This window comes from Pyricularia pennisetigena, chromosome 3 (assembly GCF_004337985.1).
Source record: "Pyricularia pennisetigena strain Br36 chromosome 3, whole genome shotgun sequence".
Lineage (NCBI taxonomy): Eukaryota > Fungi > Ascomycota > Sordariomycetes > Magnaporthales > Pyriculariaceae > Pyricularia > Pyricularia pennisetigena.
Window position 1 is genome coordinate 2,197,129 of NC_043742.1, and position 23,772 is coordinate 2,220,900.

The window sequence follows — 23,772 nt, forward strand, 5'->3', positions numbered from 1 at the left end:
CACCACTTAGACTCATACCTTTTATCCACCATCCATGTGAATTAGCTGAAATGAACCGATTCACTTGGTTGCTTGTAGACCACGAATCAAAGGCCGAAAGACCACCAAGTCTCGTGAATTCGATATGCCTTCCTCGATGGTTTATGCCCGCCAAGGTGAACCACGTTGTCATCCGTCTCCAATTGCTCGCCCGATGCGTGGATGTACGAGCTATTTCGGGCCGACTGCAGGGCCTAGTGGAGACGCTCTTGCATCATCCGACGACTCCCATTCACAAGAGGATGAAGACTTCTCCACCGTAACAAATCTTCAGCTCACCTTGGCTGTTGATTATGACATGACGATGAACCATCATCTTTCACCTCCACCACTAAATCTGACCCCTCACTATATACATGTACTTGTCCCAACATACATCTCAGATTCTTTTTCATTCTTTTCGCAACGAATAGGAGGAGAAAAACAAACTCATCCAGCAGCAAAATGCAAGCCCAAGTTTTCAGGCGTCGCAACCAGGCCCCCGGTTTCGGGCTGCAGGAAGACCTCAAGGCAATTAGCGAGTGCCTGGATCCGAAGCCGATCCCTACACCATCCGAAGATGTGAGTAGTCATAACGTAGGATCCAGAAACATCAGAAACGTTACAGCAACAAACAGAACTATCCCCAGCACAGATAAACAAACAGACAACACTAACGCAAACTCCACAGCCCGAACAAGTCAAATCCACCAGCGACACCATCACGCTCGAGTCCTTCACCTCGCAGGACGCCTACGAGCTGGGCCACCTGCTGCACGCGCGCCTGCACCCGATCGCGCGGTGGCAGGGGAGGCCGACGCTCGTGTCCATCTCGCTCGCCAGCGGCCAGGTGCTGTTCCAGTGCGCCGTGGGGAGCGGCACGTCGCCCGACAACGAGCGCTGGGTGGCCCGCAAGCGCAGCACCATCCTGCGCTGGGGCTGCAGCACCTGGCTCATGCACTGCAAGTACGCCGGCGACGAGGACAAGTTTCGCGCAAAGTTTGGCATGTCCCCCGACGAGGCCGCCGGGTACGCCATCCACGGCGGCGGCTTCCCCATCCGCGTCAGGGGCGTCGAGGGCGTCGTCGCCGTCGTCGTCGTCAGTGGGTTGAAGCAACACGAGGACCACGGCGTCATTGTCGAGACCCTCATGGAACACTGGGAGCCTGTGTCTACGTAAAGAGGTTTCTGGCATCCGGTGGGGGTGTTAGAGCTCAGTGGCTAGGCAAGGAAAGGTTTTTTTTTTTTTTTTTTTTTACTTTCTGAGTGAGTGGGACAAAATTGCTTGGTAGTTGGAATTGTTGCGTTTTATTGGGTAGTTACACTCTGTGGTAGACTTCCCTTACGTCGTCAGGGCTCTCTTTGATCATCATGTGCACATATTCAGTGCCTTGATCAGGAACAATCACGGGGCTTGGCTTGTGGTTCTTGGATTTGACCCCCTAAACGCAACAAGTTCAGCCGGGTTGCCGTGCTGTCCTTCAAAGCTTCATCATCCGACATTTTGGGTATAAGTAGGCTTATGAGATGGATGCGATGGAGGTTTTAGTAACGGCGGGGGCTACTGAATGCCACTTTGGAGAACAGAATTGCGAGACTGATGACCTCATTTATTTTCTTATATCATCAAGATCATTTCTTCTTTCGGGTGGAGCTGTTGACAAGCTTTTTCTTGAGGTGTTTGGGCATCTTCTCCTTACGTTTCTCCCTCTTCGCCTCTTTGACAGCTTGCTTGTGTTCCTGTAAAAGTTTAGTTAGCACCCAGATTAAACCACGAAAGCAATCGAAATCACCTACCTTTTTCTCGTCCTTGTCCTCAAACCTCTTTCCACGAGGTTTACCCTTTTCAAACCGACTCTCGTCCTCCTCGCTGTCGTCCTCGCTGTCAACTGACGCACCTCCGTCAGATCCCGAGGCACTCTCGTCTTCCTCTGCGCCATCGTCATTCTTGTTGACGACAGTGTCGGCAAGAAGATTGCGGTAGACAAGGTCATCGCCTTGGCCTTGACCAAGCTTCAGAGCGTCTTTCTCGATATCATAAACCTGCTCTAGTGTTTGCGGGATATACTGGTTTCTGAAGACCTCGTTGTCGACCTCGAGCTCGGCGATTGCCTGATCCGAGTCACCAACAGTCGGCCGAATCTCGTAGAGGTGATCCACAGCTTGAGACATTCCAGGCTCCTCAACAGCTCCCTCGGATGCCGTGATGAAGTTGAAGATTGTCCTGTCAGGGAGCGTATCGACACCCTTGCGACGGAAGAAATCTCCCATATTCTTGATATCCATCCTCAAGAACTCAAGAGAGCGCGGGTGATCGTGCTCCACACTCTGGGAGACGTCAATGATATACAGCTTTCCATCGTTGTACAAAATGTTGTACTCGCTCAAATCGGCATGAACCAGCCTGCACACTTGATACATTCGGCGCATGAGCCCAAGGAGTTGTATGTAGAGATCCCGCCACTGCTTGTCTGAATCTTCTCCTTGGATGTTGGCGTCACGAAGGCGGGGGTATGCCCAACCTTTGCGATCGCCGAGGAAGCTCATGACAAGGACATGAAGCTTCAACTTTATCGGTTCGGGACAGGGAATTCCGGCGGTGTATATGCGCCTCAAGTTGCGGAACTCCTTCTCGGCCCACAACTTGACCATCTTGCGGTTGTTTCCCTTCTCAGCTCCAGACTTGAAGCGATGCTCGCCTGCAATATACCGCTCACGGTCCTTGAAAACCAAGATGGCGGTCTTGTAGATCTTGATTGCCCTCTGTACTGCGACACCGTCACCACCCTCAGGGTATGAAACAGCGCCATAGACGTTTGCTTCTTTGCCTGTGCTGATAGCGCCGTGCACCTCAGCCACAAAGCCCTGGTTGATGAGTTGTAAAAGAATCATTCGGGTCCGTTGGTCAAGCACCAACTCGCTGGTGGCACGGTCTGACTTGTCTTTCTCGCGAGTCTGGGTTTGCTTGACATCGTCGAGTCGCAACTTGGCGGCATGGCGAGAGAGAGCCGATATTTGATCATCGACGCTCGCGAATGTGTTGGCGGAGGGCTTCTGGGCATTAGATCTGGGCACGCCCGAAGATTGTCCATCGTTGAGTTGACGCTGCCGGTTGTAGGTTTTGGTCAGGTCGCCGGTCGTGGCATCGTATTCGTCGGCATCCTCGTCGTCCTCAAAGATATCGTCGAGATAGTCATCTTCATCCTCGTCAACTCCGACCGGTAGCTGGCCATTATCCCTGTTGGCATTGCTGGTCAGTGTGCGCGGGGTAGACTCGCTGTTATTGTAGCTGCTGCCCTCAGTGGTCGAGTATGGCGGTTGGTGAGGGTCTGCCATCGCAGGAGAATTTGTCGTTGTAGATGCCATATTTGCTAACAGCCTATGCCCAGTCTAACTTTGCCGGTATGGAGATAGGTGACTTCCTGGATCAAAGGAACGTGGGTGTGGCAGCATGGATAATCGACGGACAGAATCTTCTCGGCAGAAAATAAATTCTATGCCCGCACCGCGTGCGTTTTAGCACCCCGCCATGCATGCGGCCGTGGGGACCCTGACGTCTTTTGCCATCATCGCCTTCTTATCTTATCGGGATTTTAGTGCACACCTAAGCCAGGAAGGCTGTCCGCAAAGGTGCGCGATTGTGCTTCATGACGTCGAACGCGTGTCAGAAGTCAGAACTCTTTAAGGGGAAAACTATCCGAAAACACACAGGAGAATGGGGGTTTGCTGCTGCCTGAACCTAGAGGCGGGGTCGGCTATTATTTTCGAAAAAGAGACTTTGGTGGCTTTTCTATTGCCACCCAGTGCAGCATCAACAAAGAGTTCTTTTTTTTTCAGGAGAGAACTGGTTCTGCAAAAAGCACAAGGGTTTTCCAACGGACAGGTACCGCAGTACTCGACCCACTCAGTAGTGGATCACTTCCGCATCTTGCATTATCAGGGACTGCACGGACCTCCACTGTCGCAAATCGGAAGCTCCGCATGCTGCAACAGCGATCGAATTGACAGCCAGGACAGGCAAGTTGAGATAAGTTCGCTCCTCCTTGTCAGTCTAGTGTCACAGCTTCACATCAGTTGGCAGCGCATCCGCACGTGCTATGGCACACCTCAGGCCGCTGCACCGCACCGTGCATTATGCAAACCAGTCTGTCTGACAGGTGCTTGGCAGCTTTCTTCCAACACCAACCTACCTACCTACCACATACCTGAAGCTATTCAACATCAGCTTTCATCAGTCTTTTGTAAGCCACATAGAGCAAGCAGCATCTTGGCTGTGCCCATCAGAATATCATCATCAGAATATTATCATTGCTTTCTGTCAGCAGGTCGTCGTCATACACCGGGATGGATGGCGATGAATCATAGTACGCCTCGCTCGTGCCCTTAATTCAGCCCTAGCTAGCTACATATCCAAGCTTTGAGTCATCCTTCCAGGCCGTATCGTCAATCAAAATCGACAGCATTATAGACAAGATGCCTTCCTCAAACTCCTCCAGATCCTCTCAATCTATGCGCAGCTCCGCTGCCGCTGCCGTCTCGACATCGTCTGGCGCTGCCGACCAACCGTCCGTACCTATCGAGATCCTCGTCGAGCACCTCCTTGCAGCCAAGCGTTCCCTCTCGTCCATGACCCTGGTTCTGCAAGCCAATGATTTGACTACACAAGCCCGCTCGGTGCACGAAGACAGCGTTGTGCTCGCAGCCCGCACCGCATTCCTTCGCGCCGGCATCGCCCAGCAGATCCATACACTCGAGCGCATCCGCCGCGGGCTGGCGAGGACGTACGATGTTGGCCGCAGGGATTTTGAACAACTAATCAAGGTCCTCGACGATGCCGGGGAGCGACTCACACGCACAATGGATGTGCTGCACAATACAATCGTTGATCCTGTCTTTCGACCAGCTGGGGAGGAGCCGAGAAGTTTGATGTTCTTTGTCGACGAGGGCAACGTAGATCGTCTGACCAAGTCACTGAAGGAGAGCATTGCTGAGCTCAAGGTTTGTCTTGGTCCATCTTTTTCCCCGGACACATAGCTATGTAGCAGTCATTAATCGTCCCATCAGGCTGCCGAAACATCGTACGACGGTGACCTATTGCGCTTCGATAACGACATCCGCTCCGTCAAGAAGCACCTGCTTGCAGCTCCCGGACTACCGTCTCCATCAAATTCATTGTTCTCTCGTCCGATGGCTGACCTCGTCCGTACCCTGACAGCCCACTCCCATGCCATGGCGGAGAACCTCAGCTCTTTAACGCGCCACTTCGACCTGTGCGTTACCGCTGTGCGCGCTTCTGAGGGTGGCGCCGCGCTGGCCCTTCGCAAGGCGGCCGAGGATGGGCCGTCAACCATCTCCATCTCTGGCGTGATCCGCGGGGACGGCGCCGACGCCGACGATCATGAGCTCAAGACCATGTCGGCACGGGAGCGCGAGGAGATGCTCCGGGTAGTGGTGCAGGATGCCACCGAAGTCGGCGAGGTCGTGCGCGACATCAACGCCGGTCTCGAGGAGATGCAGGCGCTCGGTGCGCTGGTAGAACAACAGGCGGCACACGTCCGCACGGCGCACGAGTGCACCCTCTTGGCCTTCCGCCGCCTGGAGGAGGTCGAGGCTCGGCTAGGGAGCTACGTTGCTGCCGAGCGCGAATACGTAGACCGCTGCGAAGTGGAGAAGGATGCCATCCACGAGCGGCTCGCCCAGGCCGAAGACCTGGCTGTGTTCTATGAGGGCTACGCTGGTGCCTACGACGGACTCGTGCTCGAATACGAGCGTCGGAAGAACGTAGAGGATAAGATCAGGTCCCTCTGGCGCAAGGCGGCCGCCGCGGTCGAAAAGCTCGAGGAGCAGGACGCCGCGGCGCGTGAGTCGATGAGGAAGGACGTCGGTGATTACATACCCGGCGACCTGTGGGTTGGCATGGACGATCCGGTGCGGAAGTGGAAGGTTGTGGCGGTTGATGAGGGTGAAGGTGGCAGCGAAGAGATTGGAGGGTCGTCCGTGCGTTTAAAACAGGGCACCGTCGAGGCAGCGAGGGAGAGGGTACATGGACGTTAAGTGCGAGAGTCTTGCATTGACGAACCTCGGGGACGCACATAATCTTTTGTTGTATGCATAGTTCTTGTTCGATTTTGTGTTTCTTGGTTATTATTAGTCATTTAGCTTGGGCGCCGGGACTGGACAGGGCTAGGCGTTTTTGATTTGAGCAATTTACTGACGAGTTAATCCCTCTTCTCACACTCTCCTGCATCTACTGCTTCCTGTGCACTGGATTTGGTAGGATCCCAGGACTACAACCCTTTGAGAGTTTCAATTACGATTACCGCCCTGCTGCTTCACTGCTCTGGGAATAGCTGCCTGTTATGCACCTTGATGTCAGGCTGATCGAAGCTGCGACTTGTCGAGTGTCTGGCGTCACAGGCTGGTCTACAACTGACAAGCACGTCACTCAAGTGAATCTAAACAGGAAATCAGTGTCACTATTGACAAATCCTCGGTTCGAGTGGAACGATCTGCCAAAAAATTATGTCATTTCCTTGGCTTTTGGACAAACCGTCCCCAAAACAAAACATTACAAAGGCTGGTCTTGCAAAGACGGCCAGAAACAAAGAAACGCCTCAAGAACTCCTCGTTCATCCTTCCCAAGAGCAAATTCCCTCAAACCAAATCAAGACAAAAGACAACCGTCGATACTGCCACACATACTCCCCCGCAACCCTCCCTCACTTGGCGATCCTTAACGGGTGCGCCTCGGTGTTGAGGACGTAGTCGTCCAGGCTGACGACGTCCGGGTCCGAGTAGAGCAGAAAGAAATACTTGAGCGTCTCGGCGAGCCAGAAGCTCTCCATCGAGTTGCTCTTCCTGGGGTCCTTGACGGTGCAGTCGACGAGGGCGGCGTGGGCAATGTCGGTCTTGGTCAGGCGCACGACGGTCTCGAACATGGCCCAGGCGCGGTCCAGCAGCGCGCGGTCGCCCGTGGTGCGGTACAGCACGAAGACGCTCTCGACGGCCTCGGGTCGCAGCATGTACCGCCTGTCGTCGTAGCGCACGACGCCCGGCACCAGGTGCTGCTCGGCGATCTGCCCGCCGATCCCGCGCACATCGTCGGCGGCGAGCCGGGCGTGCGCGGCCACGTCGGCGTGCCACGCGTCTTCGTCCCAGGCGCAGGTCGGGATCTGGCTTGGGTCCGAGGCGCCGACGCGCGGGCAGCGCGTCGTGTGCATCACTTCGGGCATAATACCGCCCGGCGAGTGTTCGTATGCCCACATGCAGCCCTCGACGAGCTGGCGTGCCGTGTCCATCTCGTCGGGCGTGGAGAAGGCGCGCGCCGCGAGCGCCACCATGCCTCCCGCGAAGCAGCCCAGGTGCTGCACCCTGGGCTCCGGCTCCTGTCCGAGAAGAGGCTCGTTAGGTTCGACTTGGATGTCGCCGGGGAGCAGCATCAGGGGTCCCTCGCGGGCGTAGGGGCCCATGACGCGCGGTCGGTAAAAGATGTTTCGCTTCATGGCCCCGAGGGCCTTGGTGTACATGTCTTGGTACTGGGGGAGCTTTCCGGACAGTAGCATGTATTCCTTGGGAAGATACTCGTAGACGCTGTCGGCCATGCCGCCGATGGAGAAGCCTGTGTGCTCTTTGAAGTTTGCCTTGCTGGGTCCGATTACAACTGGCCACATTCCGGGCAGTCTTGTGTCGTCTTGCTGCTTTGCTAAAAGGTCCATGATGCGCTGGACAGCGTCAAAGTATTTGGGGTTTCCGGTGATCTGGCTGAGACGAGTGAACTCGAGCGTAAGTGAGCCAATCTCGGCAACCAAGCCGCCGTCGGGAGCTACCTGGTTTGGTGGTGGTGGCATAAGTCGCTTTTGCCCTTTCGACGCCACACGCTGCTTTTGGCCATCATCCAGGCCTCCATATGGGGCTTTGACAGCTTCCATGAGTGCCTTGAGCTTCCAACGGAGTATGGGCATATGATTAGGGGTGTCGAAAGCTACGTAGAGCATATCACCCAGCTCGATCGCCTTGTGAAGCAGCACGGTTGCATGCTTTCCCCGTCGTCCTCCGCTGATGTCGTAGGCCGCCAGCAAGCCGCCAAGATACCGGATCGTCGTCTCAAAGACGTTGATCTCGTCCAGGGCGGTTTTGGTGAAGTCGATCTCGATGACTGCTCGAACGGCCTCGTCGAAATCATCGGTGAGTCCCATGATGTAGAGAGAATCGAGCGAGTCAACCAGGGTAGCAGCCCAGCCACCAAAGACGTCGCGTCCGCCGCCTGTAACCGGCAGGACCTCATCATGGAGCCAAGCGAACTTCTTGTAGCCGGACCAGGCGTGGGTGAAGTTGCTGCGGACCTGCTCCAAACGGGCCAGGCGAACTTTTTTTTGGTCGGGGGTCTCCTTTTTGAAAACATGCTGGATCTTTGGAATCGCCTTGGCTTTTGTGGGTGGTGGAATCTTGATCATGAACTGAGGGGAAATTGGATGGTTCAGAGGCACGTCAGCCCAGTGAAAGTGGCCGTCACTCAAATCTGGCGGGGCCTGCAACAGCGAATATGTCTCAGTAACAAAGGTTGATCGGTTGCGATGGATGAAAATTAGGAAGACGATTCCGATTAATAGAAAGAAGACCGCAGGCCGCCTCTTGAATATGCTACAGGTGTGGTAGGACATCTTGAACGCCGCCGCACATGGGTCTATTCAGCAGCCTGTCTGATCGGTGGTGCGGTGTACAAAGGTGCCTGACTGCGCCGAAAATGGACATGTATTGAAACGAAAGTGATTATTATGATGGTGACGGCTTAGTCCAGAGCGTAGTTTGGAGCCAGGAAAGTGAGTGTGCTGGAATGCATGGAAGAATGCGATCGAGTTCACATGTATCGAAATGTTCCCTAGCAAGAGCAGCTTTACCTGCTGTCGAGTTGCAGTGACCTGAACCGTCGGTACTGTACGCGCCAAAGACATCACATCATAGCCAATTGGTACCGTTTCTGTGTCACACGATTAGTAGATTTGCTCTAACCAAGCCCTAATTAGTCCCAGCGTCGACCCGAGATGTTGCGGCCGTTAACGAGCCAAGTTGGATACCTTTCGCTTCTGCAGTGACTACGCACCTGAAAATGCCGATTCAAGTCGTATGTGTATGACTTCATGGAAAGCCATACGCTTCCCCACCGTACTTGTGTGTTCTGTGCACACTGTCACGTTAGCAAAGCCCAAAGAGGGAAGAAGTTATCAGAGCAACGAGTTTCAAGTACACAATCTCAAGAGATGGCTCTCATCAGTGATACTGACCTACTACCTCTTTACTCTCCAATACGCCTCGGTTGCTGCCCAGCGCACAACCTAACATGTTGTATGGAATATGCCCAACGGAAGGGCCACGAACTTCTCTCATACATTTTCAACAGGGCAGACCATTACAATCTCCTGGAACCCATACAACGGCACCATGGTTGACTTGTGGCTGGCCCCATTCGATCCGGATATCAGTGTTGAATTTTCATTGCTCACCAAGCGTAAGTCTCTCTCTCTCTCTCGCATCCCCGACCTGGTCGAGGCTTACAAGCTCCCGACCATCTGTGGACAATCGAAGGGATTCCCCTGGAAGTGCTTCGCCGCACGCCCAAGCTCGTCTTACGATTCACGCCCGAACAAAAGGGCGGCAACCCCCAATTCAATAGGAACGATACAGAGCTCAGCAGCAAAGGCTTTCTTATTGTGCAAGGAGCCGAGGAAGACGACAAGCTCCACACTACAATTCCAAGCCTGGGAGGGGGTCAGACACGCACGGACGAGTCGAGTTATACGTGTTGCAGTAGATAGATCCTGGCATCACGTGACCAGATTAGCTTAGTCAGCGCTGTGCACACCATAAAAGCGCTGCCACGCTCGTTAGCCTAAATAGCGCACCCTACCTGAATACATGGCTCTCCTACCACTTATACAGGCTGCACGTGTACGTTCGTATGCGTCAATTATAAACCCGGTACAGCTGTAAACTATAAAATCTCTACTTTACGCAAATTGCAATTATATATTAATACGAATAACGTCTATTTTACCTATTTTTTTTTTCCTTACCGCACACCATATCTACAACCGAAAAACTCCAAAAATCGCCAATAACGTTTAATTTACGCGCCCAATAGCTTAAATAGTTTAAAACGTACCGTTAAAACGCCGAAATATTACGCATTTGGAAATTGGTTAATTTAAACCAATAAACCGACGAAAAGCTCCCAATATTTAAAAAATTTACCGAAAACGTTACAAAATCGTTTAAACGCTCCCGATTCGACGATTATTATGCAAATTTACGAATTTGGGACCTAAACCCTCCTAAAACCAAACGTAAAATAAACCAAATCGTTAAATTGTTTGCAAATACAAATAAACCTGTTTTTAAAAATTTAAAAGAATTTGTTATATTTAATAACCCTACGTTTTTCGAAATAAAACGCGCGGTAAATAAAACACGCGAAACGCAGGAATTATAAAAAAATTATACAAATAAATAATTCCGACAAATTAATATTTTTTTGCAATAGGTTACAAAAAATATAAACCCAACGTATTTTAGTACGGCGTTTTTTACCGTTTAACGCAACGGTTAAAACACGTTTAAAAGGATAATTAAAACGTTTTAGGAAAAATTCGCACCTTTTTTAACGCACGCTAAAAAACAAATTATTAAAAATTATAAAACAATTTTAACTTTAATTCGTATAATAAATAATAAAGCGAATTGGTTTAAAATTTACGATTTAATTTACGAAAAAACCCGGAATTATAAAATAACCGATTTTAAAAAAGATTTAACGATTAAAAATTTTATCGAAACAGGAAAACGTTTCCAACCTTTTTAGGTTATAAACGTTCGGAACGAATTAAATAAACCGGATTATATAATTATTTTTAAATATATTTTTAAATGGTTTAGGAGCGCGTTTTACGACGATATTACCGACCTTTTAATAAAAAATAACCGTTATTTCGCTAAATTTTATACGATATTTGGCGGATCCATTAAGGAGCAAAACAAAAATTTAAACCACGTTTTTAATAAGGGTAAAAATAAAGGAAATATACGGAATAAATATCCCTATAATTATAATTATTTTTAATTATTAAATTTATACGAAAAATTGGTATACGCGGTAATAGGAAAAAACCCTAAAATCCGTATACGTGGCCCCTATTTAACCGAAAATTGCAAAAAAATTTGCGCCGAATTTAAAAAGGACCGTTGGTCCTTTATCCGCGAATTATTAATTTAAAAAAATGTAATTACCGAATTAAAATTTACCACGAACGGAGGGACGATAAAAGCACCGCAATTTAAAAAATAGGGGGGGCCGCCCATTATTTCGGCGGCCTATTTAACCATTTTTACCGAACCCGACGATTTTACAAGCTTTTAAATACGTTACGATAAAAAAACCAACGCATTTACGTTTATAAATACCTCCCATAATTTATATTATAATAATATTTTATTCGATAATTGCTATTTTATGTATTTAATAAATGTTAAAAAACGCCTGGACCCGGGTTTTATCCGTAAATTTATAAATACGGATTTGCAATTCGTTATATGCGGTATTTAACAATTTAAAATTACCGCGTTTGGTACGCGTACTATATAAAACGTGTTAAACGGAGGACGAACGTTAAAATTCGTTAACGTAGCGTATATACCCAATTTTTACGTTAATATTGTATTAAAAACGCGTTTAAGGGATAAAAACGTATAGTATAACGGCTGGGATTACATTTTGCGTTTGGGGAATATAAAAGATAATTTAATATTATACGGTTTACAACGACGTAATAACGTAATTTTTTTATAATATAAACCTATTTATTACCTGCGCGTTACCCCTACCGTATAAATATTTTTTGCAAATATTATTTCCTCAACGGCCATAAAAAATTGGATAAAATTTATTAGGATTCCATAAAAAAACTCCACGGGAATATACGACGAAAAAAAAAATAATTCGTTAATTTGGTATTGGAAAGCCGGCCACCTGGGTCCGGAAACGTTTAAGGCGTTGGTCCACCGGGTTAAAAATGTAAAAATTAAAAAATTAAAAATATTGGAATGCGAGGCGTACGTTTAAATATATAATAAAATAATGGTATCGAAACGCCCAAAAAGCGAATTATATAAATCCTATTATATAATACACTTAAATCTTTTCCATTTTAAAAAATTAGGCACTGGTATACGGTATTTGCTATTATTAAAAAACGAATATTCGGGGCGTTTAACGATTATTCCGTTTACCGGAAAAACGAAAACAAAATTCGTGTTAACAATATTCGGTTTCGAACAGTGGGTAACGCGCTAATACGGCCTACAAATTGCGAAGTTTTTCCACGATAACGAATTTATTTTAATAGCGTATACGGGATATATTTTTTACTAAAAATATTGCAAAAAATTTGGGATCGAAATAAAAACGCTTTCCTTTAATATATATAAACCGAACGGCCAAATAAAACGCTCGGGATAGGAGGTAATTGTGCGCGCGTTTAAAATACGTTTGGCAACCAATTTACCTACCTTTATTTGGTTAAAAATAATTATAACCGCAAATTATTTTATTAATATAAATCTATTAATAAACCGGAAAAGTTTTAGTTTAAACGAAATCCTACTGGTATAATTTAAGGGGTTTTTTAAATAATATACATTTATATTATTTATTATATTGAACAAAAACCTGCGCCCAAATTGGTTTAATATGTACGTATACGGGTGTAAAACCTACGTATTAAACCCTGTAAAAGCAAAATTAAAAAATAAGGTAATATTTAAAACGAACCTTAAAACGCACGTAGGATATTTGGTTGGATATAAATTTTTTAAAATATACTATATTTGGGTATTTTTTTTCGATAAAATTATTATTTTACGCAACGTCCGATTCGACGAAATACGTTTTCATTAAGGATTAAAAAAGGAAAGGATAAAAACCGGTAAATTTAATAACGAATACAAATTTTTAATAAACCGGATCCACGAATTAATATTGGAATTTTTGGGGGACGGAATAATCGAACAATTGGGTTTATTACGAAATAAATTATTGCTCGCACCTAATCCAGGCGTTCCTATTTTTAATTAAAGGTTAAATAACGTATTAATATTATAAAAACGGAACGCGGAAACACCTACGGAATACCGCAATATATATTTCCGCGAACAAATCGCAAAAAACGACACCTTTAAAAATTTGGGCGGACTAATCCCAAATAAAACGGTTAATTAACCGGAACCGCCTGGGATATAAATAATTAATAAACCAATAAAATATACGTTGGTAATATTAACGTATTTAAAAATTTTGGAAAATAATGTAATAACGCCCAAAATAGGAAAAAATTACGTATTCGGTATACGTATACCAAATAATAACGGATTTCCACCGCGTACGCCCACGGACCCTGTAAAGGAACCGGGTGCGCCGAAACTGGTAAAAAACACCCGAACGGTGGGATTAATCGTTATTAATAACGAATCGGCGCGGAAATATTTTACGTTTAACCGTTTTTTCGTCGGGGGTAATATACCGGAACCGCAATCCGAACCACCGAACCCGACGAATATTACCGTTATATCCGTACGACCCCCAAATATTACGCCCGCGCCGGCACCCTAAATTAACGTTTAAACGCGTATAATAAAATTTAAACGTTTTTCGAAAACGCCCCGACCCATTATAAGGGTTTTGGAGGTAAATACGAAAAAATAACGCCAACGCGGTAAAGGAAATATAACCCGTGGAAAACGCGGGGGTAATAGCAATAATACGAGCTTTGTAAACGCGATTATCCCAAAGGGAAAAAACGTAATATACGGAAATAATAATATCTATTTAAAACAAATATATACCGAAAACCGGATATTTGTTCCAGGTTTTTAATTATAATTAACGTTTTTATTAACGTTCCTGCTTAATTAATAAAATACGTTGGAAAACGGTAATTATAATTACAAAATATTGCACGAAATTATCGCGGCGGTAATATAATAAAAAAAACCGGATAAAAAGGTTAAACCGTATAAAAACGACCTTGTATTTGCGCCTAAGGCCTGGAAAAAGCTTATAACGCACCCGGATAAAAAACAGTTTTTTAAAATAGCGAAAACGGAGTGGATAAATTTCGAAAAAAAAAAACATGGGAAATAACCCCTCGGTCGAACTGTATTATAAAACCCGTACCGTTTATATGGGTATTTACGTATAAATTCGATAAAAACGGTTATTTCGAGCGTTATAAAATACGGTTCGTGGTAAAGGGTAATTAATAAACGCCTAATACGTTTAAAAATATTTACGCGGCGATATTGGCAATACGTAATTTCAAGTTAATATTAACTTTAATGGCGTATTTTTACCTCGAGGCGATCCAAATCGATATAAATAACGTTTTCCTCAACGCAACGTTTAATATAAATAAACCAGTATTTTGCACCGCATTAAAAGGGTTTAGGAAAAAAAATATTGTGTTTAAATTACGAAAAACGTTTTACGGTATAAAGGAATTATCTAAATTTTGGTACGAAAAACTTTTAAAAACGTTATAAAATTTGGGATTTAAACCAGTTGGTAATAAACCATATATATGCGTATTTATATAAAATAGGGTTATCGTGATTTTTTTCGTAAACGATATAATCGTATTATATACCGTAAAACACGCCAAAAACGGTAAAGCGGTTATCGACGGCCTAAAAGCTAAATACAAATTACGGGAGGGGTAACTTTCCTGGTTTTTTGGGATGCGCGTACTGCGAAATAAAAAACGACGTATAGCGATTTTATTGCACGATTCGTATATCGAAAAAATCGCCATACGTTTTAAATTTACAAATAATTTAAAATACCCGCCAACGCTATTACCAAAAAATCCTATAATAAAATACGAGGGGACCGCAATTCCAAACGAGGTTAAAACCTACCAGGAAATGGTAAGGTTTATTTTATATACCGTAATTATATTTAAACCGGACGTTGCGCACGCAGTATTAATATTAATTAAATTTTTTACCAATTTTAATTTTTTTTACAAACGCTTAACCAAAAAAGTATTATTTTATTTATACAGTACGAGGTTTTTAGGAATTAAATACGGAGCGAGCGACCAAAATCAGTATTTTATATTCGCAAATAACGCATTTTTCGGCGACGATTTAAATACGAAGAGGTTTTTAAAAAAATATATAATAATATTATTCGGAAAAATTATTAACTGGAGGGCGGTAAAACAGACCACGGTAACGACGTTTACAATAAAAACAGAATTACACGCATTATCGAAGGCGGCCAAAAAAACTATAACTTTAAAACGGATTTTTAAAAAAATACAACTAAATTTCGGCGAATTTTGGAATTTATATTACGATAATAAACAAACGATTCGCTTAATCGTTAATAAAAACTTTCGCATTAATATTAACCTACGCCATATAAATATATAAAATATATAATTTAAATAGGAATACGTTAAAAAAAATTTCCACGTTATTTACCTGGAAATAGAATTTATACCTGCAAACGGATTTATTAAATCGCTATCGATCCCTAAATTCGAATATTTTAAAGCATTTTTAAATTTTTATAACGCTTAATAAAATTTAAAAGGGAATTCGGAAATACGGTAAGGAATACAATATTAAACAACGCGTGTTAAACCTATTAAAAAAAAAAAAAACAACGATAAAAAGCAACGAATATATAAAATAACGAATATTTAAAACCGAAACCCACCCACAAAAAAACCTAATAACCGGCGCCAACGCCGCCAAAAAACAATACAAAATAAATACCCGTAATAAATTAACCATTAAAAATCGCACCCACCACCGCCGGTATACCACCCATAATAACTAACCCTAATCCCATTTAAATATTACGAAATAACGCCTTTTTTGCGTTTTACGGCGCAAAAGAAATATTAAAAACCCTTTTCACGGGTTTTGGCGCAGGAATATTCCTCGTTTGGAAAATTACCAATTTTTTCGTTTAAAATTCGGTCCAATCCCGGAAATAATACGTAACCACGTTCCGAAAAAATTGGATTTTTTTAACGGGGGTACGCGGTAATATAAAAAACGCCTGGCCCAAATCGCGCGCGGCGCGTTTAAAAAATCCCCCAATTGGGAAAAAAAGGCAGGTATACCTATTTCGGCAATTCCAATAACGCGGTAAACGCGTTCCCCGAACACGGGAACGTACGCCGGGTTAATTAACGTATAAACCGATCGCAATTCCGGACAAATACGTTTTCGTATACCCGAAATATGGCACCGGGCGATTTATAAAATCGTTTAGGCGAATATAACGGGGACGAAAACGACGCGATTACGGCACGTACGTTAATTTGCGATATTTACAAATAAACGCTTTAAAATAAAGGAAATATTTACGGAACGGACGGGGCGGTCGTCGTTATCCTCCTCCTCCTCCTCCTCCTGCTTATACCCCTCGGCTTTTATATATATAATTAACATTATTTTACGTTTTTAAACACGGTTTAGGAATAATTTACGGGGTTTTTAACGCCGCGCGCATTTTTAATACACCCGGAGGCGGCCTTAAAAGCGGCGGCCTAAATAAACGCGGGGGCGGGTTCGGTAACGGCAGGGGCAGCGGCGGGGGCGGGCGCAGGGTCGGTAAAACCCCCAACCATTGGTATTTCGGTAATAATTTCCTCGGTTTACGTTTTGGAAATTACCGTTTCGGCGGGGATAGCGGCGGGGGCCGTATCGGTAACCGTAAAAACAAAAACGGCGCCGGTAACGACGGCAAAAAAAACTTATATTTTACCGTTAATTTAATATTACAAAACCGGTTATAATATAAATTATACCCGTTGGTTTTTAACCTCCCGCTGGGAAAATTGAAAAACGCGTTGCAATTACAACGTTTCGGCGGTATTAGTTCGTTTATATATATATAAAAAGCGCGTTAATTAAATCGCACGTTCGGAAATTCGCTAAAACGCAGGTAAAAATTTACAATTATACGCGCCTTTCGGCGCGACCAAATCGATTCCCATTAATAAAAGTAAAAAAAATATTATATTATACCCGTTAACCAGCGCCCAACCGGTATTTAACGCACAACGCGGTTTCCGCGCAATTTAACCCGCTAAAATAAACGGAAAAGGACCTATTTTTGTTATTATTGCTATTATTGCTAATATTAATATCGACGTTAGCAGGCGCGCAAATCGTTAAACGCAAATTACAGGGCGCAAACGATTATTTACGAACTGGGTATTTGGGTATAAAATAAAATTTAAAATCAAAATTCGGATTTAAAAAAGTGAACGAAATATATATTCGCCGTACGTTTACTAATTTTATTACAAATTATTGTCGCTATTAATATAATAAAGGGTATAATATTACGGATTCGTCGCTATTAAAAAAGGTTTACCGCCTGCGTTAAATACAATAAAAAACGCTAAAAGCTGGTAAAACCCGTTTGCGGCGCGCGTTGCACCGCTACCGCTTATTAGCATTATAAATTTCCTTTGTTTACGTAAATAAATATATATAAATATTGGCCGTAAGGGCTGTATATAGTTATATAAACAGTTAATTCTGCTTATTTACGCAAAGTTAACTGGGGGGTGTGTTGCAGTAAATAGATCCTGGTATTACGTGACCAGATTAGCTTAGTTAGCGCTGTGCACACCATAAAAGCGCTGCCACGCTCGTTAGCCTAGATAGCGCACCTTACCTGAATACATGGCTCTCCTACCACTCATGCAGGCTGCACGTGTACGTTCGTGTGCGTCAATACGCAGGGTAGTTTTCATTGCGTTGTTTGGGCGAGCATGGTTGAAATTTGGTTGAATTATTCTAAATATTGTAGCACCAGGAAACGAATCATCAGAGTACGCGCATAAGTCGTAGTAGCCGGCGCGATATAGATTACAGCACAAGTAGGCACGTAAGGTGTGTGTGTGTGTGTAGAATGGAATTTTGTACCGTCGGAGCAGAATCTCCATGCCGACTGATGGCTGACCAGAATTACCTAAGCTAGCCAGCGACCCACCCCACTAAAGTGTACTGTGGGGGTTATTGCTTGCTTGGCTTTGAGTTCAAGCTTGCGTTAGCTACCACCTTGACTTGCAGATATCTCAAGCAGCAGCAGCAGCAACTTTTGTAAGTTTTTCTTGATCTGCAGTTTCCCACCACATAGAGACGTCGGACAACAATCGACGCCTAGTGCAGAATCGACTGCACACCAAAACCCTGAAAAAAACCCCTTAAAAAAAAGTATCAAAGGCTTTGTGCCCCCGCTCTTCCACGAGGTCGTGCGGCCCCATCACTTGCTACTTTTCCAGACTTGGGATGTGACATTTGGACAATAGAAAACATCACAGACAAGTCATCCTATCATCAAACTCCAGACAAGACACAACCCCGAAGGTCACATTCCAAACATTTCATTAACCATGGATCGCGGACAAAACGCGAGTCTGATGGGTAAGTCTCAGTAGTGCTATAGTCGCAAGATGCGCGCGCATTCTGTGGACATTTGTCGCTTAAACTGACTCTCTCCTCACTTGACCAGACCGGCATCAAGCCGCCATCACCGACATCACTAAGCACTTTGGCGAGCTGGTTATTGGTCTTTCGAGCCCCGTTACTGCCGAGGACGCGGACACTGCTACATCTGCTCAGCAGGCCATGCGGACGCAGCTGGAGACGCAAGCACTTGTAAGTTTCTTCCGTGTCACCGTCCTTTCTTTTTTTCCCCCCCTGGCTTTAATCCGCTGGTGAAAGTTTCCAGTATCTTTGAAAACTTGTATCTTGAGCCAAAACTAAACAACATTCCAGATCACTTCCATCGAGCACCTCCTCTGGCTCACCCGCCAGATACGCGAGTTGTGGCTGGTCGGTCCGCTTCTTAAGCCTGGCGAGGGCGAGCGCGCCGCCGACGGCCAGATCGACGAGCAGGTCGAGTCCATCGCCAAGACCCTGAACGAGCTGCTTGAGCGGGTGCGCAACGGCCAGGTTGGTCCGCACGGAACCTACGTCGTCAAGGATCGCGCCGCCCCCGCTGCTGGCGATGGCGCCACGGCGGACACGTCGTCGTCGGCCCAGCCAGCACCCTCTTCCTCCACTGCTCCCGGCGGCCAGTAGAGCTCGGCCGCTTCGGGTGGAGTGGACGAGGCCGCCTTCGCCGCCATCATCGAAATGTGCGACGGCAACGTCGACCTGTTCTTGCAGCTCGTCCAGGAGCTCGCTCGTCGTCCCGGCCCCGACGCTGACGCCCCGCGCCCCGGCGCTGTCCAGGCCGACGTGGATGAGATCAGGATGATGGAGGATGCTTTTGACTTGCTTCCTTCTACCCAGATGGAGGATATCAGTCCGGACGTTGCCGATGAGGCATGGAACTTTATGGAGCAGGATCGTGAGGCAGACTGGGACCCCAACGCCGCCGAGAATAGCAGCACCAACAACAATGCCAACGTCGAACCGTCATCTGCTCAAAATGTCGACTCTGCCCACATCTCTATCGCGTTTCACAACCAGGCTGGAGGAACCGAACACGGCCCCGCCCAGAGCGTCTTCGGTTCAATTGACATGAGTGGCCAAGGCAATGCGCAGCGTCTCACCGATCGTTCTTCGGATATTCCGATGCTCGATGTACCGTCCGACCCGAGTGCCAGGAGACTGGAGTATCTCTTGAGCCAAGATCACGGACTAATCGACGACCTCATCCCCGTCATCTGCCCATCTGGTTCGTCCCGTGATGCCGAGGCCATGGGCGGCCACTTGTCCACGATTGAGGAAGAGTAAAAAGTCTCTAGGTGCCCTCGAAGTCGCCTTTGATTCGCAAGCATGACGTAATGGAGCCGGTAATCAAGACTTGTGGTTTGATCACCAGCAGATGAAAGCATGGAGACGAAGGCGGCCCCGGTAGAGCAGCAGGTTTTTGTATGCTGTCTCTTGGCCTAGGTCAAAAGGGGATCGATCAGATGGCTTCCAGGAATTAGGGAGTCTGGCCTTTGAAACGCTCAGGGAAAGCCTGCATCACTGATGATGGCAAATTTTTAATGGGAAGCATTGTTGGAGTTTGGGATGGCGGCTGAATTGTACCTTTGAACGGCATGCATCTATCTACGCATTGTATCGAGAATAGCAAACACGAAAATATCTTCACAAGTCAGGTCCGTGATATGCCTCGTATTTTCTCATCATTCTGTACCAATGCAAAGGGTATCTCGATCCCAGCACAGAAAAAAAAAAAAAAACCACACAACAGGCCGGTGTTTACTTCCAGTTGGGAATTCCATCATGATCAACCGTCGCCGTCCTCGGGGTTCTCGTCATCATCGCCCAGGCCAGCCTCCAGTCCTTTGGGCAGTTGTATTCTCTCCCTCTCCTTGCGCTCGTATGCAGCATCGAAACCGTGTGCTGTGACCCACAGGAAATGATCGGTATGGAAGTTGTCGATCTGGTTGAAGAAGGTGTGGAAGCTAGATCCCAGAGTCAGTAAATCAGAAAGCACAATTTTTTTTTTCAGTAGCAGTAGGAGTGATGTGATGTTCATCGGCAAACTTACATGTTTTCCTGCTCCTCCACGTCCCACATGCGCTGGTAGATGTGCGCACGTTTAAAGGCCTCAATCTCGTCTTCGTACTTGTCAAAGTTCAACGGCTCTTTGCCGAGCGTCTGCACGGCGCGGTAGCTGTAGTTCTCAAACACGGGCCTCTCGAGCAGCAGGCCGAGTCCCGGCGCCTTGGGGATGCTGATGCGCTTTGCCTCGTAGGACTGCGTGATGCGGTCGAGGGGCGCGCCGCACCGGACCGTCAGGACCGCCATGGCGACCATCTTGCGGATCTGATGCATCATGAAGCTCTGGCCGTGCACCTTGAGCGACACCCACTCGGTCTCGCCGATCTGGATGGGTTCCGGGTTGACCTTGAACGACTTGATGTGCCGCTTGGCCGACGAGTCGGTGAACTTCTTCAGGATGGTGTAGTTGTGGAAGTTGTGCGTGCCGACATACTTGTCCAGCGCCGCCTGCAGCTTGCCGATGCGCTCCTGGGACACGCGGTAGCGCCGCTTGGCCGCCACGTACGTGGCCTTGATCTCGCGGATCGCCAGCTCCGCCGGTGTGTAGACGTGCTCCTCCTCTTTGGGCTTGTCGTTACTCTCGGTTGCCGCCGGGGCTGGCGCCTCTGCGTCGGCCATGGCGACGTCTGCAGCGGTCACGTCCGTCTTCTCCGGTGATGCCTCTGCGGAAGATTCTGCCTGAGTCTCCGTCGGAGTCGGCTTAGATACCTCCTCCGTGCCTAGTGTGGACGGCTTCTTGTAATCGCCCTCCTCCACCATGTGCATCCTGGATTTGACCTCCTTGCGCACCTCGGGGTCTAATTTCTCCAGCAGTGGCTTGATTTCCTTCTCCTCGACATTTTCCCAAAAGTTGTCCAGGTCCGTGAAATTGAGCTTCCAATCGTCATATTCGCCCTTTTCGTTCACGGCAGAGATGACCTTCTTACCGAGATAACTATCGGGATGAGGAGGGAGGAGTGCGTGAGTGGGCATCAGATACTCGTACCAACGCGAATCGCAGGCTTGGTAGCAGCTGAAGCTGTTGTTGGTACGGAGGATATCCCAGACGCGGATTTGGTCCGGGAGATGAGAGTTTATCCTGGCGACAAGATCTGCCATGGTTTCGGTGGGTTCTTCGGAGGTCTTTTGGTCGGATTTCGACTCGACGGCGGACTCTTCAGCAGCGACAACGGCCGCGTTGCCCTCCGAGGGCTCTTCCGATGGCTTCTTCTCGGTGGCTGACTCGCCGCTCTCCACCTTCTCAGTAGCGTCCTCAGGTGCAGCTTCAGGTGCAGCCTCGGGTGCCACCTCGGACGTCGCCTCAGCCTCTCCAGCAGTTTTGCCCTCGGCGGTATCGGCAGGCTTCTCAGCGTTCCCATTACCGGCAAGCTCCTTTTCCTCCAGAGGAACAATGAGCTTCAGAGAGATTACGTTGCTGGCCGCATGCACACCCTTGTCTGTCCTAGCACACCTCATCAAGCTGACCTTTTTGGGGTCGCTGGCATTCGCCTTGGAGATGGCTCCGGCATCGACGAATGCACGGAACAGATCTCCCTCGATGGTCTTTTCAAAGTGGTTTATCTGCATGCCCTTGTATCCGGTGCCAGCATAGCCGATCAGGACCGCAACCTTCTTTTTGGGCTTGCGCTCCTCGGCCGCGATCTCTTCGGCGCTGAATTGGATGTTCATGAAGCTGCTGGAGTCCTCATTGTTTTTCGACCGCTTGGATGACGGGAAGTTGGGTCGGTCGTCGCGGTCGCGGTGACGTCTACGAGTTGCTGCCGTGTCAGATGGACTTGTGTGAGAAATGCACAAGGTACAAGAGCGGAGGCCAAGTTATAAGTCGCGTCATTTAGACAGAGTACATTTTATAGGGACGAGTCTTACTTGCGGTTCCAGCCATCTTTGCCCTTGTTGTCTTCCCAACCGCCACGCCGGCCGCCTCGGCCACCCCGGCCGCCGCCGCCGCGCTGATTCCTCTGACCGTTGCCGCGGCCGCCGCGGTTCCCCCGATGGCCTGACGAGGATTGCTCGTTGCCGGTCGGGGCGACAGCCGCCGTAGCAGTGCCGTTCTGAGGTGTGTCGTCTGCTGCCATGATCTCGAGGCAGCAATTGACATGTTTTGAGGGGGGGTGGTAGGGGTTTGAGTTGTGGGGGAGAGGATGCGCCGCTAGGGACAAACTCTGCGCGATGTATTATTTTTTTAATTTTTTTTTTTTTTTCCCTCTCCTCCGCGACTATGATGGTTGGCCTAGGACGCGCATTGGCTCTGCACTCCACTCTGCTTGCATGTTTGTGGGTCGCGGGGTTCTTGTCTAATCTATCGATAGCGTCTACTCGCGTAACCTCGGCGCTTGTTTTTTCGACCATCAGGAAACTTCTTTCTTAGGGACCCAGGACTTGCTGGGGAAGATGTACACCCAAATGTGCATACAACAAGGCTACCGTGCAACACTCTGATTTAACGATCGCTTGCAATAAGGTACTTATATGTATAGAAGGTCTAAGGCTCGGAGATTATCACCGTTTGGTGTGCATACAACCCATTTTTCAAGCTATTTCGACCTCTCGGGTACAGTACTTATCAGCAACAAAGGTGCCGGCGTAGCTAAGGTTCAGATATCCTCTTCAGACATGACTGAAGAGACATTTCCTGATAAGGTTATGTACAGAGACAGTCCAGGTTAAGTCCCCGGGTATCAGAAGTTGTTGTCGATGAGCTTGGCTGTAAGTACTTCTGGCAGGCTTGACCAGCACCAGCATAACAAACCTGGTGTGGGTAGGTGAGCTGAGGTACTGGGCTGTAAAAATCTGTAACTGAGAGCCTTTAAATGCCACCTGGAGTCGAAGTCTTCTTCTTGAAAGACCTGTCAAAAATGTACACCACCGAACAGACGCCTGTACAGTTCTTACAGTCTCGCACTGTCAAACGCCCAGGTTCATCCGCGAGCTGCGAACAGGACTTTGACGGCCCCAAGCAGTTCAGAAAAGGAAACCACACTGCTGTCGACCGGCTGAAATTTATACCAGCCATAAATTCCGCCACACTCTTTCCTAGCTGAGAGAGAGTGTCTGTGTGTGTGAGACTTTGGCCTTGAACAGAAGCGGGGCTATCTTACTGTACATTCGCCTAGTTAAACCATCATCTGTTCATCTTCCTGCCTGCTGCCACTC

General features: G+C 47.3%; 7 protein-coding genes across 7 annotated transcripts; 4 read left to right on the top strand and 3 right to left on the bottom strand.

Moving 5' to 3' along the window:
- Positions 1-483: 483 nt before the first annotated feature.
- PpBr36_02510 (uncharacterized protein) lies at positions 484-1,198 on the top strand (the record flags this gene model as incomplete). Its single annotated transcript, XM_029889691.1, has 2 exons — positions 484-600; positions 710-1,198. The coding sequence occupies 2 exons, from the start codon at positions 484-486 to the stop codon at positions 1,196-1,198; spliced, it is 606 nt and encodes a 201-aa protein (XP_029754344.1).
- A 452-nt stretch (positions 1,199-1,650) lies between these two features.
- Positions 1,651-3,384, bottom strand: PpBr36_02511 (uncharacterized protein; the record flags this gene model as incomplete). Its single annotated transcript, XM_029889692.1, has 2 exons — positions 1,651-1,758; positions 1,816-3,384. The coding sequence occupies 2 exons, from the start codon at positions 3,382-3,384 to the stop codon at positions 1,651-1,653; spliced, it is 1,677 nt and encodes a 558-aa protein (XP_029754345.1).
- A 1,107-nt stretch (positions 3,385-4,491) lies between these two features.
- Positions 4,492-6,072, top strand: PpBr36_02512 (uncharacterized protein; the record flags this gene model as incomplete). Its single annotated transcript, XM_029889693.1, has 2 exons — positions 4,492-5,016; positions 5,083-6,072. 2 exons carry the CDS (start codon positions 4,492-4,494, stop codon positions 6,070-6,072), a joined length of 1,515 nt encoding a protein of 504 aa, XP_029754342.1.
- Positions 6,073-6,737: 665 nt separating this feature from the next.
- Positions 6,738-8,678, bottom strand: PpBr36_02513 (uncharacterized protein; the record flags this gene model as incomplete). Its single annotated transcript, XM_029889694.1, has 1 exon — positions 6,738-8,678. The coding sequence occupies one exon, from the start codon at positions 8,676-8,678 to the stop codon at positions 6,738-6,740; it is 1,941 nt and encodes a 646-aa protein (XP_029754343.1).
- A 677-nt stretch (positions 8,679-9,355) lies between these two features.
- Positions 9,356-9,861, top strand: PpBr36_02514 (uncharacterized protein; the record flags this gene model as incomplete). Its single annotated transcript, XM_029889695.1, has 2 exons — positions 9,356-9,523; positions 9,556-9,861. 2 exons carry the CDS (start codon positions 9,356-9,358, stop codon positions 9,859-9,861), a joined length of 474 nt encoding a protein of 157 aa, XP_029754348.1.
- An 8,627-nt stretch (positions 9,862-18,488) lies between these two features.
- Positions 18,489-19,839, top strand: PpBr36_02515 (uncharacterized protein; the record flags this gene model as incomplete). The annotated part of the gene is made up of 3 exons (XM_029889696.1): positions 18,489-18,519; positions 18,608-18,753; positions 18,874-19,839. The coding sequence occupies exon 3, from the start codon at positions 19,234-19,236 to the stop codon at positions 19,837-19,839; it is 606 nt and encodes a 201-aa protein (XP_029754349.1). The 5' UTR covers positions 18,489-18,519; positions 18,608-18,753; positions 18,874-19,233.
- A 502-nt stretch (positions 19,840-20,341) lies between these two features.
- PpBr36_02516 (uncharacterized protein) lies at positions 20,342-22,694 on the bottom strand (the record flags this gene model as incomplete). The annotated part of the gene is made up of 3 exons (XM_029889697.1): positions 20,342-20,519; positions 20,606-22,366; positions 22,486-22,694. 3 exons carry the CDS (start codon positions 22,692-22,694, stop codon positions 20,342-20,344), a joined length of 2,148 nt encoding a protein of 715 aa, XP_029754346.1.
- Positions 22,695-23,772: the final 1,078 nt, after the last annotated feature.